The sequence below is a fragment of the Aspergillus undulatus genome (assembly GCF_047715775.1).
Source record: "Aspergillus undulatus strain CBS 261.88 unplaced genomic scaffold BDV17scaffold_11, whole genome shotgun sequence".
Lineage (NCBI taxonomy): Eukaryota > Fungi > Ascomycota > Eurotiomycetes > Eurotiales > Aspergillaceae > Aspergillus > Aspergillus undulatus.
Window position 1 is genome coordinate 224,857 of NW_027396615.1, and position 15,461 is coordinate 240,317.

Consider the following 15,461-nt stretch of genomic DNA (forward strand, 5'->3'; position numbering starts at 1 on the left):
TGGATGATATAGTCGCAACGACACCCTCGCGTGAGCAATAACGCAAAGCAAAATGCTTACAATGATTCCCCTTCGTCGCCTACTACTAGCTCTCGCGGTGCCCAAGGCAGTTCTGTCCGCAGGCTCGATCGAGGTCGATACCAGCTCCCTCTTGCAAGAGATCCATGGCTTCGGCTTTTCTCAAGCCTTCGGGCGCGCCAGCGAGTTCTAAGCTGCCGACGCTGATCTGGACCTCCTCTTCAGTACGGAGACAGGGGCTGGGTTCAGCATAATCCGGAACAACTTCCCATCTAGTGTTGATGCCACCATTGAGCCAGAGAGCCCTGGCTCGCCGTCAGCTACGCCCGATTACACATGGAGCGGCGATGACGCCGGACAGGTGTGGTTTACCAAACAAGCTGTCGTATGGCGTGTCAACTATCTATGCGAATGCTTGGAGCGCGCCGGGGTTTATGAAACTAGTGGTGACGAGGCAGCGCCTGGGTATGTCTATCCCGCAGGTTCCTAGCATCGTGAGCTTTGTTGCTGGCGCTAACTCTCTCAAGCTACCTTTGTGGAACCCCCGGTCGTCATAATTGTACCTCCGGAGACTGGAGACAAGCTTACGCGAATTACCTTGTCCAGTATGTCAAGTACTACGAGTCCGAAGTGCTATCCATTACCCACCTGGGGTTCCTCAACGAGCCTGACTACGAGTAAGTATCGTCCCAACCATCTCGAGCTGCGAACTGTATTCGCAAATGCAGATCAGCTCAGACGCAGCGGAAGCCATCTCATTCATTCCAAACCCTATACCAGACCGTCCAAGGCGCCGACCTAGACCCGAACATCACATGCTGCGATGCCATCGGCTGGGACGGCCAGGAAACCTACACGACTGCCCTCAATGCCGCCGGTATGGACGAGTATCTCAACGTAATCACATCCCACATGTACACCAGCGATGCGACCTCCGCTATAGACACAAGCCTGCCAACCTGGCTCACCAAAGCCGGGGTGGAAACCAGCGACGCGCCCTTCACCACCACGTGGCACGACTCTGGCGCCCTAAACGAGGGCATGGTCTGGGCCAGCAAGCTCGCCACGGGCTTCATCGACGCGAACCTCTCAGCCTATCTCTACTGGGAGGGGTTTGAGATTGAGGAGACGCAGTCGGCAAGCCACCTTGTTGATGTGGGCTCTAGCGGTGAGGCTGAGGGCTCGGGGATCTTCTATGCCTTTTCCATGTGGTCGCGCTTTATCCGGCCTGGGGCTCATCGTGTAGAGACCAGCGGGTCGGTTGACGATGTTGCGACGGCGGCGTTTATTAATACTGACGGCTCGGTTGTCGTTGTGCTGACGAATAGTGGTGATGTGACGCAGACAGCGCAGATCGGGGTGTCGGTTGAGTTTACGGCGGCGGATGCTTGGGTTACGGATAACGACCACCAGATCGCAGAGACGAATGCTACGGTGGGTGGTGGCAGTGTTGGGGTTGATGTTCTGGCGCAGGGCGTCGTTACTGTGAAGCTTACCTAGGGGGGGGTTCAAGCTGCTTCTAGTCCTTTTGTGTCTGTTCATGTATATATTCATTCCCTTCGCCTTGAAATTGTCACTCGCTAGGTAGCTTCTGCTTTTCGAAGAGGTTGATACGAGATGCAATTCTTTAACATAATCGCTTCAATTCATATCGCGTATATATGCAGTGGCAGCCCTATCTCGTTTTCAGCGTTCGGCATTTCTAGTCCGTTGGTTATTTGCCCGAGAGCTGCCTAGAGATCGAAACCATAGAATATCGAATTCTAATACCTTAGGAGCTATAACCCTCCAGCTCCATCTCCTTATCAAGCAAGTCCTCTTTCCCATAGTACTCCAGCTCCAGCGCCGGGGCTTCAATCGAAGCAGAAGACCCCTGCCCAGATACCGCGACAATATAAACCGGAAACTGAAACTCCACGATCCTCATCTAGGGCAAAACGTCAGAGTCACGTTAGCAGCAAACGAAGAAGCAAAACGAACATTATTCCCTCCAAGCCCAATCCCAAGCCGTATCTCCAGTTTGTAGTCGCGACTGATATTACACGTCTCAAACGTCGGGGTCAGAAAAAGCGGCACGCGCCACGGCCTCCACAGACTGTCGTCTACCGAGCTGCGGTTTCTCTCGTCACTAGGTGTAAATGATTGCTGCAGGTTGGCCACTGTCTGCACGACCCAGGAGCGGGTGAGGCGCTCTACCGCCCCTCGGGCCTGGATCTCGGTCGTTTCGAGGATCATTGATTGGAAGTCATATAGGGTTAGGGTGGTGTTGCTGGTGCTGCCATCCATGGCTTGAGCCTGCACGGCGAGCGGGATCGGCTGGCCCAGGGGCAGAAAAGGCACGTTCAGCAGCTCTGCCGTGACATCTTAGGTGAGAGAGCGCGACTTGATCTCTGAGTGTCCTGCGCTGTACGAAATCCGCTTTCTTTGCACTTGAGCATGTTGCCCGTGCAGGGGGAGGTCAATCGCTGATCTGCAACGGAGGTAGATCTCCCGGGTCTGGGTGCCGATGGTTAGTGAGATAGAAACCGGGGGTGAGTATGGGATGCTTAGATACTTACGGCTCTGCGAGGCGCACGTATGACGCCGTCCTGTCGGAGAGTCGCTTCGAGGACGTACTTGATTTCCTCTGGGGAGGAGCCGTCACCTGTGGACGGCGGTAGTTTGCGCATTAGGTGCGGCGCTTGTGTCCTTAGCTGAGGTCTTCGCGGACTTGTAGCACTGCGTTGCTGGGGGGAGCTGAGTCCGCTGATAGCTGGGGATATACTAAAATAGCTGTGGAATCTCACCTTGATTGAGAATTGAAATAGATGATTTCCTGGAGGGAGAGTGACAGACCGCGAGGTAAAAGCGCCGTCGCATCCACCGGGAGGGAATAGCTGTTCGGATGTCATGAAGAGCTGTCCAATGCGTTAGACACGGAATTGAGAATGAAGCGGAAGCATACCAGATGTGACTCGGTGAGTCGCTGGGTTTTTATCCTCGATACCGCAGATCCAGAGAGCTTCACTGTGACTGTGGCTATGTCGACTTGCGTTTCGCAGGTGAGTAGCACATGGCCGCAGACCGCGTCCACGTTGAACAGCATGAAGGAGCAGCTTTCCGATATGGGCGGCAGTATGGAGGCATCTTGGGATAGCAATGGATTTGCGCGCGGTGCATTTGTAGGCGGCGCTTTCCAGGCACAACACCCTCTACACCCATGGGCATCGCCATGGTTCAGCTTGCCACCCGTGAAGCAAAAGGCCGGTTCGGCGTAGTGATAAGTTCTTGAACAGAAATACGTCTGGCTGTGGGCCGACTATATTTGACCCACCGACAGCCGTGATTCGCTCGGCATAGCAGCGGGGAGCACCTGTAGCCAAGGAATAGTGTGGAATTGTATCAGTGCAGTATAGCCTCATCCATCCGAAAGCGCAATATCCGCAGGCATAGCCCGAAGAAGATCCCGAGCATATTGAGCCGCAGCCGCGGCTGCGTACTCCATCCATATCTCGTTCTTGTGCGAATCAGCGTAATCCGAGATCCCGCGAATGACAAGACATGGAAACTTTGTATTCATCAAGCCCGCAGCTTCCATCTCACAGCACAGAACACCGTGTTTCTGGATGAGTATCTCCCTTATCTTCGAGCTCTTGACTACTGAATTTCCTGAGGCAATTGTCCCGTAAAAGACGTGAGGAGATGTGGTCGTCCGGGTCATTGGTCGTGGTACGACCTGCTGAGCGTCACAGGAGATGCAACTATCGGCATCCCCGGTGTGGGCATAGGATGATTCGAATAGCCGATCTAGTTCGGACCCCGGGTATTCGATATCAGGGAGTCCAGTGATCGGGGAACCGTGGCGAGGCATCAAGTTAAGCACCTGCAATAACTTCTCCGGGGGAGCCTTGAGTGAGCCAGTGGTGATAAAACCGTCACTGGTAAACTTGCCCATATCGTACTGCACAACACCTCCGTACTGAAGATGTGGGATGCTGACAACAACATCTCCAAGCCGGATTTCATGCTTCGCGCTCGGTAATCCTCCTCCAATGCCGACCATCAGCCCTACGGCGATCTTAGGGAACCGATTCATCATGCGCGTGGCTACCACAGCTGCGATATTATTCCCATACTGGCCCATTGGAAGGCAGGTTAGCACGACATTGAGCTGGCCAATTTGCCCTAGGATATAGAGGTTGCAGTCCATTCCGTGTCCGAAGCCCTTGGTGTGAACCCGGTCCAACATTTTTTGCGCCGCATCCAGCTCTACTTGCAGTGCACAAATCCAGCCAACTTTGTATTCCGCCGGGTCCAGTTCAATATTTCCCGCATTTTCCATCCCTGTGATACGACTGGGGATGCTGGTTTCAACTCGAGACTCCCAGAGGCTGTCCGCTGATGAACCCTGGGATGACGATCCGGACATCACGAAAGACTCATTGCCGGATCGGCCGCGGACATCAGACGCTCTTTCTGTGCGATGTATATCGCTGCTCGAGTTTGAGGAACCCCGACGAATCCGTTTCCGAGGATTTGGTGCCGTAATCCAGTCGCTCACCGGTCGCTTCCCTTCAGCCTTGGAGGAATTACTCTCTTGACTGCCTGAGCCAGGACTGTATCCAACACTGATCGCACTGTCATTGGCAGGGCTCTTGAGTCCGCTCAAGGTTGAGGAAAACGATATCTCCGGAGTCGGGAGGAGACCGTTTACAGGGGAGCCATCGAAGATAATAGCGCCGTCGGGTTCTAATCTAATTGGACTGACAATTCCATGTTTGGCAATCTCAGGGCCAACTAGTAGTGCTTGAGCGTGACTGCAGCGTTCCTTCGAATGATCTTCAATGCATTGACAGTTCTCGAATAGTTTGTCAGGCATATGCCAATAGACGTCGTCTATAACGCGCCATGGCGAGCCCAAGCTGTTTCCCTTTTTCCTCATAATTGTCTGAATGTCTTCAACCCTCGCAGCGAGGTAATCCTTTCCTGATGGGACAGTGGTCCATGAGGAGCAGACAGGTACCATGTCTTTTGGTTTCAGAAGATCACCAAACCCTCTGCCGAATAGAGTAATGGCATTTATTGCTCCTGTGAGTCTGTGCCATCTCGGGGGCCAGTCAAATGCGCTCATTGTACGAGCGTTAAAGTGATCCTCGTCTGCTGCCAGGTCCATGAAATCAAATCCTTCCAGCAGCCTTCGGGCCTGGCGTCCAGGGGCTATTCCGGCGCTCTTTTGGAGATTGGCCCGGGTTTGATATGCGTATGCTTGTTCTAATAAATGGTATATCGCATCAACCCTATCTTGAAATGTCTCCGGCATGTTGCGATGCAGCCGCTGGTTCAAATTCTTTTCACTTTTCAGAACGGCTATGGCAGAAGCAGGCCCGCCCTCGAGACTAGGATGTTGTTCAAGCAACTCGGGACTGAAAACAAACTCCTGCATTGGGTCTTCAGAGGAACTGAGAATTAGGGATGCCCGGACCAGGTGTAGCAGAGCACTCGCCCCATCGACAAGCCAAGCTCGTCTGGTGGACACATCGTAGAAGACCGCATATTTCTTGGTGATTGACAAGATTCTGTGGAGATACTCACCGAACTCATAACGCGGAGGCCTATCTTTCTTTCCTATCGCCAGATTTTCATGATTTGGAATTACGGTACCGCAAGAAATAACGACATCCTGGAGATCGCCTCCAGTGTCGGCCCTATTCAGCCCAGACCAGTCGATGCCATAATCCGCCCCTGGCGACGCTGCACGTTCCGCAGTGGTTAGTATATATTAGAAAAAAAATTACTATTTTAATTTCCGCATACCTGTAAGGACTTTCGCTTCCGGGCACCAACCCACAATGTGTCGAAAACCTATGAGGTTGGTGTCAGTGCCTGCAGGGTATAACCCGGGAATGGCGTCGATTCGAAGATCGGTATAATCCATATAGCATCCATGATCATTGCATATCATATGCCATATCACAGCATCATCTACGATCTTCGTTGGCACGAGGATCGTGCAATGACCTTTGATACAGACCTTTCCACCAAACTGTGCAATTCGACGCGATGGCACGAGTTGGCCTAGAATATCGAGTGGGATATCTAAGCCAGTGTCCGCCAGGTGCCGTCGTCGAATAGGGAAGCCAGACACTACAACCGGGTTGCTGAATAGACTATGCCAGCACCGCCCGTTGCGTGATAGCTGCCCACTTTGTCGATTCAGGAAAGTGAATTTGAGCATATATTGCGTGTATCCCAGGAAGGTGTGGGTAAGTTCCAACTCCGGTCGACAGTATACAATTCTATTGTCGGGTGCTGACTGCAACGCCGCGCCTAGCCAGGCCAATTGCTGTGCTATTTCTGCGATGGCGTGCTGGAGTCCCTGAGCATGAACCACGACATTAGAACCAATGAATTCTCCTGTAAGAACAGTACCGTCTTGGAGTGAACCTATTAGTAGCATCAGTCAAGGGCGCTTTGGTTCGAGGAGGAATCATAAAGGCACACGAACCTGAGCTAGAACAGTATGTGCTAGCTTCCAACAACTTGTGCAGGAGACTGATTACACAGTCCGAGCTCTCTGGCCATGTTTGACGCATGTACTGGACACATGTAAGTGCCTGCGCATTATCCAGAGATCCAGTCAAAGTGATGATATGGTCGAAAATATTGCCCGGATTACCCGCATATTCCTGCACACGCAGGAATAACTGCGGATCCCAATCAATTATGAAATCGACATCGTGCAGGGTTAGTGAGAGGGCGCGATCAGCTTTAATTGATGGAGACTCAAGAGGAAATTCCCGAGCGATATCTTGCATCACATTTTCACCTAGGGTGTCCAAGGTAAGGATCTTCCGAGCACAGCCAACCAACCACCTATACGCAGGGAGCTGTTCTAGGAGCTCTGAATAATGTAAATTTCGCTGCCCGCTCGCCGCTGAGCTGCTGAGATCGGCTGATGCTGTTAAGTAAAGAGACCATCCTGGATTAGCAGGGTCGTCGGCGATTCCGTCAGCGTAGTAATTGCATAGGGCCTTGGCGATATCGCTAGGAGGTATGTTATTAATCTTTGATCTGGCAGGTCTTGGTCCTGAATGCGTACCCTGAATGGTTACAAACCATCAATCCAAACCTTTTGTAAGGCTCGGATCCCTTGAAGCTCAGTTTTTCCGCGAAATACCAAAGAACATCAGGTAGGTCCGACAACAGCCCGGCCGCTCCTTTCGCATCATAGCGAGGGAGGTGGAATTTCCTGAAAATATCCAGCGAAAATGTGGAAACAAAATCCGAGCGGTCGAGATAGTTGTTGAGGAGTTCATCACAGGCCAGGTCGCCATCCGTTTTGGTCATTAGTTCATTTGTTGGATTTCTTGACATCTCCCGGGGTACAGCTGAAGGCAAAGGGGCATTTGACGCATCTGCAGGCTCTGCCTGTTCTTCGGGGAAAGATTTTGTCATAGAGCCCATCTCCTTCATCTCGCAATGCTTGAACAAGCAGTTGTAAAACTCGTCCCAACTTCGTACAGGCTTTCCGCAGAGAGCACAGGACGCGGGAGCTTCACATGGTACCTCCAATTCTCTCCGTGCGGGCAACGCTTGGTCTGAATGTGCAGATTTGAAATGCCGGCGCAATTTCTCTCTACTCGTGCCTGCCCAATCCCCATATGGACAGTTCATCTTAAATTGTGGATAATGTTGCTCTGATATATGCCGCTGGAGGCTGTTAAGAGCTCCGTAGGTCTCCGAACATAACCAACAGGTAAACCTTGGCTTATTAGCTCGCTGTCGCAACTCAGGCACAAGCGTCGGAATAGCTTTTTCATCATCGTGGCAAAATAATTGGTGAGGAAGATGAGGGTTAGTACTGTGCTCCGTAAGTCCTACGCCACTGTCGTAACTGTAGGTTGCTGTACTACCGGCGCTTCGCATTGACGCTCCAGCTGATTCAGCGAGCGGGACCCCGATTGTTGAAAAGTAGTCACTGTAGTCGTCCATCCTAAAGGACTGCGATCCTGGTATTTGGTCCTCCATGACCTGTGAATTCGGATGTGTCAACCCGGCGCAACAGTGTACCTGAGATGGATAACCATGCCCTGAGCACGATGAAAGAATAATGGACAAAATGAAGACCCGGAGGAGGGTGGTGCTGAGGTGTTGATGAGGCTGAGAAGGAGGCGGAGCTGATCTTGGGGCGCAAGCCTATATGTCCTCTACCATGCATATAACTGTAAGCAAATGGGCCAATCCCTGTAGTTAACTTTAACTAGTTCGGTTACGTCAGCACCATACAAACTGTACGCTCATATTTAAGCAATTTCGCTTCGTGTATCCTTCGTAGCGGAGTATATATATATATCGTTGCTTTAATGTCGACCGTACGACCTGCCTATTTAGGATATCGGATTGACAACCTCGGATCACCGAGGTTTATGCAGAATTGTTCTGCTATTTCCACGGTTCAAAAGTTATGTCCCTATTATCTGTGTATTTAAACCACCGTTTGCAGCTAGATTGAGAAATCAGACCTTCATTCTTTGATCTTATTAGAGGTTGATATCGAGTAATTTACACCTAGGCTGACGGTCATATGATCTAAGAAAAAGACAAACGTCGAAAAGAAGCTCTAGATCACGCCCAGTTAACCAACAAGGCCCTAAAGGCAATAATCATCATTCTTTACAGAGGAACTAGGGTTGATCTTGCTGAATTAAAAGCCAAGGTCAAGTCATTTGCTTCTCCTGAAACAGTCCACAAGGAGTTGCTCGAGCATGTATTTATGTATTTGAACGGAGCCTCTGGTCAACCCTCACATGTGAGAACCTGATTGTGAGTGAACAGAGAGCAATATTACGAGAGGCTTCCTAAGCCTTTTGGGGGAGGGGGCACTCTTCTTTTATCCCTTTGCTCGCCCAGAAGACATTTCCCTTCTTTAGCTGCTTCTGTGGCTACGTAAACTATGGGTGTACTTTAGCCCTCATCCCACAGTGGGTATGCCGACCTTTGGCGCGAGGACAAGCTGTACAGACTTACGGATAGCCACTGTTCTGGGCTGAAAAGGTGTCCAGACTTGATTTTTGTCAGAGGGCTAAATCTCGTAGAAAAACGGACCCAGCGTTGTTTGATGAAGACGGATGGACTTGGGAGATCTTGCTATCTCAAAGGAGGTTTATATAAAGGACCAGCACATGGTCCCTAACTAAGGCAGCAAACAAAGAATGCCACCAGATTTCAAGCTGATACAGTACGCTTCTAGATTTGACATATCCTGATCAACGAGTTTGGCCTAGCACTTCCTTCGTATCAGCCGTCTCAGTACTCTCGGGCTATAAATATACCAGCAGAGCCTCAGAAGCCGCCAGAGCAAACGTCGCGCGCCCTCGAGAAACTTTAGCTCTTTCGGTCTTGCTACGTCCCAACAACGAGCAGTCAACGTTCGAAAACCATTGGCCTAATTACTGTTAGTAGACTTGTACACATGACAACCTTAGGCGAGGGCCGGAGATTGGGGAACATTACCTCCAAGCGTAGGATGCGGACTCCCCCTTATCTGCTCAGCAGTTGTTGTAATCTCACTAGTCGCAGCCGTCAAGCGCACACCCTCAACAAACCGGCCTTGCAGCCCATCCAGTGTGAACTTGGTGATTGGTCTTTTACCGGTGCCATCATAGTAGTCTGTGTTGATGAGGAGGACTTTCGCGGCCTCTCCTCGTCTGTAGATCACGTATGCCGCATACGACGATCCGCCCTGGTCCAGCTCAATAATTGAATCTCCGTTTGCTAATGCGAGGACGGCCATGTAGCCACCGTAGAAGGGAGAATTAATCTGGTTGTCCGACCACCAGTTGAACAAAGCTTTGATACTATCAGCTAACTGTGACGCGGTCAGGACTTTCAGTGGGATACTGGGTGATACCTTGATTTATGGTGCCTTGGTGAAAAAACAGACGGTCTATCCCCATCGTGACCCCACGCATCGACTTATCTAGCGCAGCCAACGCCGCGCCAAAGGTCTCGTCCATACGCACGTCGAAAGGGTGGAAGCTGCTTTCGCCTGGACAGAGGTTAGTATGCACATGTCATCGTTAGCACTGCGGAACAGCTAGACTGACCGAGAATGTAAGGCCGCCCGACGGAATGCGCTGCCTCAATTGACTCCGCAAACACAGAGAGATCCGCAACCGTCTTTGCATGATTCATTTCCCCAGCGAGATCAGTTTCATTTGGCGGAGCGGCGTATAGATGGCCAGAGTAATATTTGATAGCCGCCTTGATCGTTTCGTTGAACGCTGTGTGAATAAGGTACGGCACATTGGGCCATGTCGGGGTGTCTGGAAAGTTAGCAGCGTAGGACCCCGCGGTCAGAATTGGGTTAGGTAACTTCCAGGTGTTAATAAAATCCTGGGCCCAGTCGGCGGCGTCTTCACCCTCTTGGCTGGCGTTCCAGGGGGGTGTGGCAATTGATTTGTTCCAGTACGAGTAGACTGCATCTCCCGGTCAATTATGCATGCATTGAGGGGCAGAAGGTGCCGCTGTGCGAGCTTGGTTGTTCGCATACCACCCGGCTCATTTCCGAGCTCAATAGCCCAAATAGTTGGCCCTGCTCTCCTCCTGGCCTCCTCAACGGCCATAAAGGTGTTTGTCCTATTATTGTCACCCCGATTGAAGCCTGCCTGTCACATTAGAACTGCCCGGTACATTAGCTGGTTTCGGCAACCACATACCAAGCATTGTTTCACCGCCGTAGACAGCTATGTCGAGGCTGTTAATACTTAAACCTTACCCGGCAGGAGGGTGCGCTCACGTATCAAGTCCCAGAACTTGGGGCCGTAAGTCAGCTCCATAGGGGCCACCAGAGGATCATCATTCCGGTATGAGACGTATCCATCAAAGTTAGAGTCATAGGTCGCTCGATCTTGGGTTGTGCCACCGATACGGATTGGCATTCTTTTGCCGTAAATGTCTGACATACGATGTGTACAGTGCATCGGCGGGGTTATATTGGTCATATAAGAAGGCCACATGTAGAACTCGAACCTTACCACAACACAGTCAGCTTTTCAACGCCTAGCTAACTAAGAAGCGAGGGAGACTTACGAAAGTCCAATCGGAGTACAGTCGACGGGAGTTGCGCTGTCAGGTGCGCGGAACGGAACAGTGTACTTTAGGGCTGCTGCTCCTGTCTGTACCGCCAAGAGGGCACACATGCCGACGCATTGGAGAAGGCAGACCATACTTGGTGGTTGGAATCAGGACGAAGTTGATTGCTAGTTGCGCTTGAGACAGTTTGGTAATTGAGAGACTGAACAGTTGATAAGATATTGAGCTCTTATAGCTGCAGGATTGTCTCATAGGCTCGGAGGCTGTGCCGTTCCCGTGGGGGGAACAACATGGGGAGTGGTAGATATCGCCAACGGTGGTCGGACCTTGAAAGGATTCACTGCGAATGAGAAGAAAACGCGTCACTGCGTGAATACGTAGGAAATACGGCAAAGAGCCCACACTGATTGAAATGCCGGGGGATGTTCCTCCAGCTCCACAGGGGATCCGGCGTAACATCCTCCGAGCGTCTTGGAGGATGGTTTGTCTTCCGGAAAGGCAAACAACCCCCGAGAGATTTAAGACGGACACTGATGCGCTTTGTCACTGGCAAAGATCGGCTTCTCTCCCACTGAGCGCAATGGCAGCTGAAATGTTTGACAGAACTTGGATGTGGCATCCTTGCTTCACAGAAGAACAACCAGAAACAGCAGGTCTCTTCGTCCACTTCCGCAAGGACCTCATCGTCGAGGATGCGGCCCCAGCATCGCTGAGGATCCAGGTCACTGCTGATACACGGTACAAGCTGTACGTCAACGAGCGCCTCGTGTCGGCCGGCCCTGTCAAGGGAGACTGCAACCTGTGGTTCTACGACGAGTTGGACCTTGCCCCATATTTGAATGTCGGCCGCAACAGAATTGGGATCCAGGTTCTCCGTTTCTTCTACGCAACCCAATACGCGACCAGCTTTCCACGACTGCCATCGGGCGGTGCCATGGTTGCCCTTGTTGAGACAGAGGATCAAGCCTGGGCGCCACAGATTGCTAGCAGTCCCCTCTGGCAGACTGCAATTGATAGAGCCACTATCCTTCGAGTCGACGATGCGGAGGATGACTTCCTCCACATTTACGAGAGAACCACCAGCCTGCGGGGCGATCAATGGAAGTGGGTGCCAGCTACAATGCTCAAGTACAGGAATTCGACTGGGTTAACGCTGCCCTGGAAACTGTCGCCGCGGATGATTCCACCAATGCAAAGCCAAAAGGCGGGGTTTATCGCAATTCATAACCTCCACAGCTCCTTGCCAAAGACAATGTGGGAGCAGACCTTGATCCCGTCCCTTTCCACAAATAAGGCAATATCGTTGCCAGCTGGATCAAGCCATCAGCTTGATCTTGAGGCAGCCTTCCACATGACAGCTTTTTTGCGCCTCTGTTTCTCGCGTCCTATTGCAAACGACAGTCTCGTAGTCTTGACCTACGCGGAAAGTTACGAAGAAGAGCCCAACATGATTCCTTATCTTCGGTGCAAAGGAAACCGCCGCGACATGGCCAAAGATTTATTTGGCCCTCGAGATGAATTCACCTTACAGGGACGGCAAGGCGCCACAGACCTTGGGTACTACGCCAACGAAGCAACCGACGAAAACATCCTTCCCTTCCATTTTCGCACATTTCGCTTTATTCGGTTAAACATACATGTGGGAAAGTCAGACTTGGTTTTCAAGGGGTTCGATGTCGAGACTGTGAGCTACCCATTAGATGTTCAGGCAAGGCTTCATGTGGAACCAGGCGATGGGTTTGCCGACAGGCTCTGGGAAACAAGCATCCGAACACTGCGCAATTGCATGCACGACTGTTATGAAGACTGCCCATTCTACGAACAGTTGCAATACGCCATGGATACACGCAGCTCTGCCCTTTTCACATACTACACGTCCGGCGATGACAGACTAGCCCGACAGGCCATCATCCAGCTTTTCCACTCCTTTCAAGGCTGGGGCTCATAAGCAGCCGAGCGCCAACTCACCAACCGCAAGTCATCCCCCATTTTTCACTTTACTGGGTGTGCATGTTATATGACCACCTACTCTTCTTCAACGACACGGCATTCCTACGCCCATTACTGCCGGTGGTAGACGCAATACTAGCGTATTTCAGAACTCGAATTGACCCGGCTCTGGGTCTCGTTGCCCTACCAGACGAGCCTGGTCTCTGGCACTTCCATGACTGGACTGAGGAGTGGAGGCCATTTGGTATCCCACCTGCAACTCGGGCCACGGGCATCTCGACGTACACGAATTGCCTTTACGCCTATACATTGCAACACGCTGCCACCCTGCAACACGTGTGTGGGGACCGAACTGCACTAGCAAAGGAGTACCTTGTACAACTCGACAGCACCGTGACCGCGATCAGACACCACTGTTTCGACGGGACGTTCTTCACGGACAGCCTCGCCACCCAGGCCGGCATTTCCCCCTTACACCGCAGCCAGCATAACCAGGTGTGGGCAGTGCTAAGCGGCGCGGCAACCGGGGAAGTGGCGCAAAATCTCCTCCGCCGAAGCTTAGGCTCAAGCTCCGCCTCTGGCCTGGCAGAGTCTGCCCCGCTCGTCAGAGCATCGCTCTCAATGTCCTTCTATTCTCTCCGCGCACTGAGCAAGGCAGGCGGCACCGTGTACAGTGACCTTTTCCACGGCTTCTGGGAGCCATGGGCTGCCCAGCTCTCTCTGGGTCTGACAACATGGGAAGAAGACAGCGTGTCGCACCGCTCGGATTGCCACGCATGGGGGTGCGCTCCAATATACGAATTTATGGCCGAGGTCGTCGGTTTGCGGCCAAAGGACCCGGGCTGGGAGGCGATTGAGTTCAAGCCGAGAGTTGGGCTGTATAGCACGCTGAAGGCAACAGTGCCAATTTGGAGGAACGGACAAAGGGTACTGGCGAATGTTTCTTGGCAAACGAGCCCGTCTGATGAGGTTCGGGTCACTCTACGCTTGGCTGGGTTAGAGGCACCGGTCAAGGTGTATTTCATGATCGGAGACGCCGGGCCAGGTTGTCCAGGGACCTTGCAGTTTGCGGGAGATGGTCTTTACTGTTCCACAGCAGAGCAAACCGTGTGGACGAGAAAGCGAGGCACATTTGTGAAATTTACGTTAAAGATTAGACCTAGCTATATATGGACAAAGGCATTACAAGTTACACTCACTCACTCTCCCATTCCAAATGAATCCCGACTATCCGCCGCGTACATCATCACCGAATTCTGAAAAGCTGAAGATGCAACCAACGGCATCGGAAACCAGCGGTCCGACACTACCTGAGCCGACTCATTGACTCCCATAACACTCCCATCCATGTAATCTCCCGCTCCGTAACCCACACCCGATTCTGTAGAAGCATAATCCATTCCAAAATGGTTTCTCGCGGGTGCTGGATCCTGTTGCTGCTCACTATCCAGCATTGGGTCTACTCGAAACCGGTCTTCCAGGTCTGAAGTTGGAACTCGTAGGTCTTTTAGAAAATCAAGGACACGTGGTTTGGTGATGTCGCCAGCGCTGAGCTCGTCAGATGCTTGTACTAGCAACCGCCAATATTTCCTGCTGATTTGCCAGTACCGGCTCAGAGTGTGCAGGAAGTTTAGAAAGACGGTGTATGTGTCTTGCTGCGGCGAGCATCCAAGACTGGAGCTGTGGATAAGGAGGTATCGGGCGGCAACCCACGCAGTCCAGGCGACAGGCCAGCCGAGCTTTCCTCCCGCGTGGCTTGGAATGTCGGAGAGAAACCGACAAATCTGATGGACTGCAAAGTCACAGCGGCTTTGACTTTCTTTGCGATTATCTTCGTAGAGCGGCGATTGGAGGGTCTCAATGGCAGGGCAGCTCAACAGGCCGTGCAGGTGGATTGTGAGGCCGTGGTAGAAAAGGTGCAAGGTGAGCAACGACGGCCAGACTTCTCTTAATTTTTGGGTCGCTTTCAGGTCATCTGGCCTAATGGCAGACGGCAGGCTTTCCCACCACTGCTCGAGATCTGAAGCGCGACTTCGGAACTCCTCAAGCCAAGGTAAGACTTGTTCCTGCTCATTTTCGAGTCTGACATACGCCAGGTACACAGTATGGAGCTGCCTTGAGCGGTCCAGCAGCTCCAAATGGTACCCAAAAAGTATGGAAGGAGTCAAGATGATGCCGTTAAGCCCCAGCGAGGAAAACGCATGCTCTTGCCAGATGAAGTGCCTTGTGGGAATAAAGTGGTTGATATGAGAGTCCGTGAGAGCCGAGGCCTGAGCCGTAGTGATAGTCACATAGCAGTCCAGAGCATAGATTGCCCAGAACAAACGTTGCCTATAGACACTGTCGGAAGTGGTCAATGGATGCCGCGCATTTTCGTCGGTAGACTTTCTCAGAGTCAATCCGCGGGGGTTGCCCAAGTG

General features: G+C 51.9%; 6 protein-coding genes across 6 annotated transcripts; 2 read left to right on the forward strand and 4 right to left on the reverse strand.

Moving 5' to 3' along the window:
* Positions 1 to 61: 61 nt before the first annotated feature.
* Positions 62 to 1,518, forward strand: BDV17DRAFT_297335 (glycoside hydrolase superfamily; the record flags this gene model as incomplete). The annotated part of the gene is made up of 4 exons (XM_073763475.1): positions 62 to 204; positions 244 to 483; positions 546 to 695; positions 747 to 1,518. The coding sequence occupies 4 exons, from the start codon at positions 62 to 64 to the stop codon at positions 1,516 to 1,518; spliced, it is 1,305 nt and encodes a 434-aa protein (XP_073617931.1).
* A 78-nt stretch (positions 1,519 to 1,596) lies between these two features.
* On the reverse strand, positions 1,597 to 2,630 carry BDV17DRAFT_20607 (uncharacterized protein). The gene is made up of 3 exons (XM_073755346.1): positions 2,577 to 2,630; positions 1,999 to 2,514; positions 1,597 to 1,945 (listed from the first exon to the last, which is right to left on the reverse strand). The coding sequence occupies exons 2-3, from the start codon at positions 2,302 to 2,304 to the stop codon at positions 1,790 to 1,792; spliced, it is 462 nt and encodes a 153-aa protein (XP_073617932.1). The 5' UTR covers positions 2,305 to 2,514; positions 2,577 to 2,630; the 3' UTR covers positions 1,597 to 1,789.
* On the reverse strand, positions 2,383 to 3,103 carry BDV17DRAFT_289093 (uncharacterized protein; the record flags this gene model as incomplete). Its single annotated transcript, XM_073761587.1, has 3 exons — positions 2,383 to 2,514; positions 2,577 to 2,915; positions 2,963 to 3,103. The coding sequence occupies 3 exons, from the start codon at positions 3,101 to 3,103 to the stop codon at positions 2,383 to 2,385; spliced, it is 612 nt and encodes a 203-aa protein (XP_073617933.1).
* Positions 3,104 to 3,259: 156 nt separating this feature from the next.
* Positions 3,260 to 8,134, reverse strand: BDV17DRAFT_20599 (uncharacterized protein). The gene is made up of 4 exons (XM_073755344.1): positions 7,097 to 8,134; positions 6,503 to 7,041; positions 5,812 to 6,441; positions 3,260 to 5,748 (listed from the first exon to the last, which is right to left on the reverse strand). Exons 1-4 carry the CDS (start codon positions 8,023 to 8,025, stop codon positions 3,416 to 3,418), a joined length of 4,431 nt encoding a protein of 1,476 aa, XP_073617934.1. The 5' UTR covers positions 8,026 to 8,134; the 3' UTR covers positions 3,260 to 3,415.
* A 1,344-nt stretch (positions 8,135 to 9,478) lies between these two features.
* Positions 9,479 to 11,225, reverse strand: BDV17DRAFT_289095 (uncharacterized protein; the record flags this gene model as incomplete). Its single annotated transcript, XM_073761588.1, has 7 exons — positions 9,479 to 9,861; positions 9,941 to 10,045; positions 10,104 to 10,475; positions 10,550 to 10,660; positions 10,716 to 10,742; positions 10,796 to 11,028; positions 11,089 to 11,225. 7 exons carry the CDS (start codon positions 11,223 to 11,225, stop codon positions 9,479 to 9,481), a joined length of 1,368 nt encoding a protein of 455 aa, XP_073617935.1.
* Positions 11,226 to 11,671: 446 nt separating this feature from the next.
* BDV17DRAFT_280367 (Six-hairpin glycosidase-like protein) lies at positions 11,672 to 14,368 on the forward strand (the record flags this gene model as incomplete). Its single annotated transcript, XM_073759871.1, has 3 exons — positions 11,672 to 12,966; positions 13,026 to 14,036; positions 14,221 to 14,368. 3 exons carry the CDS (start codon positions 11,672 to 11,674, stop codon positions 14,366 to 14,368), a joined length of 2,454 nt encoding a protein of 817 aa, XP_073617936.1.
* Between the last annotated feature and the right edge of the window lie 1,093 nt (positions 14,369 to 15,461).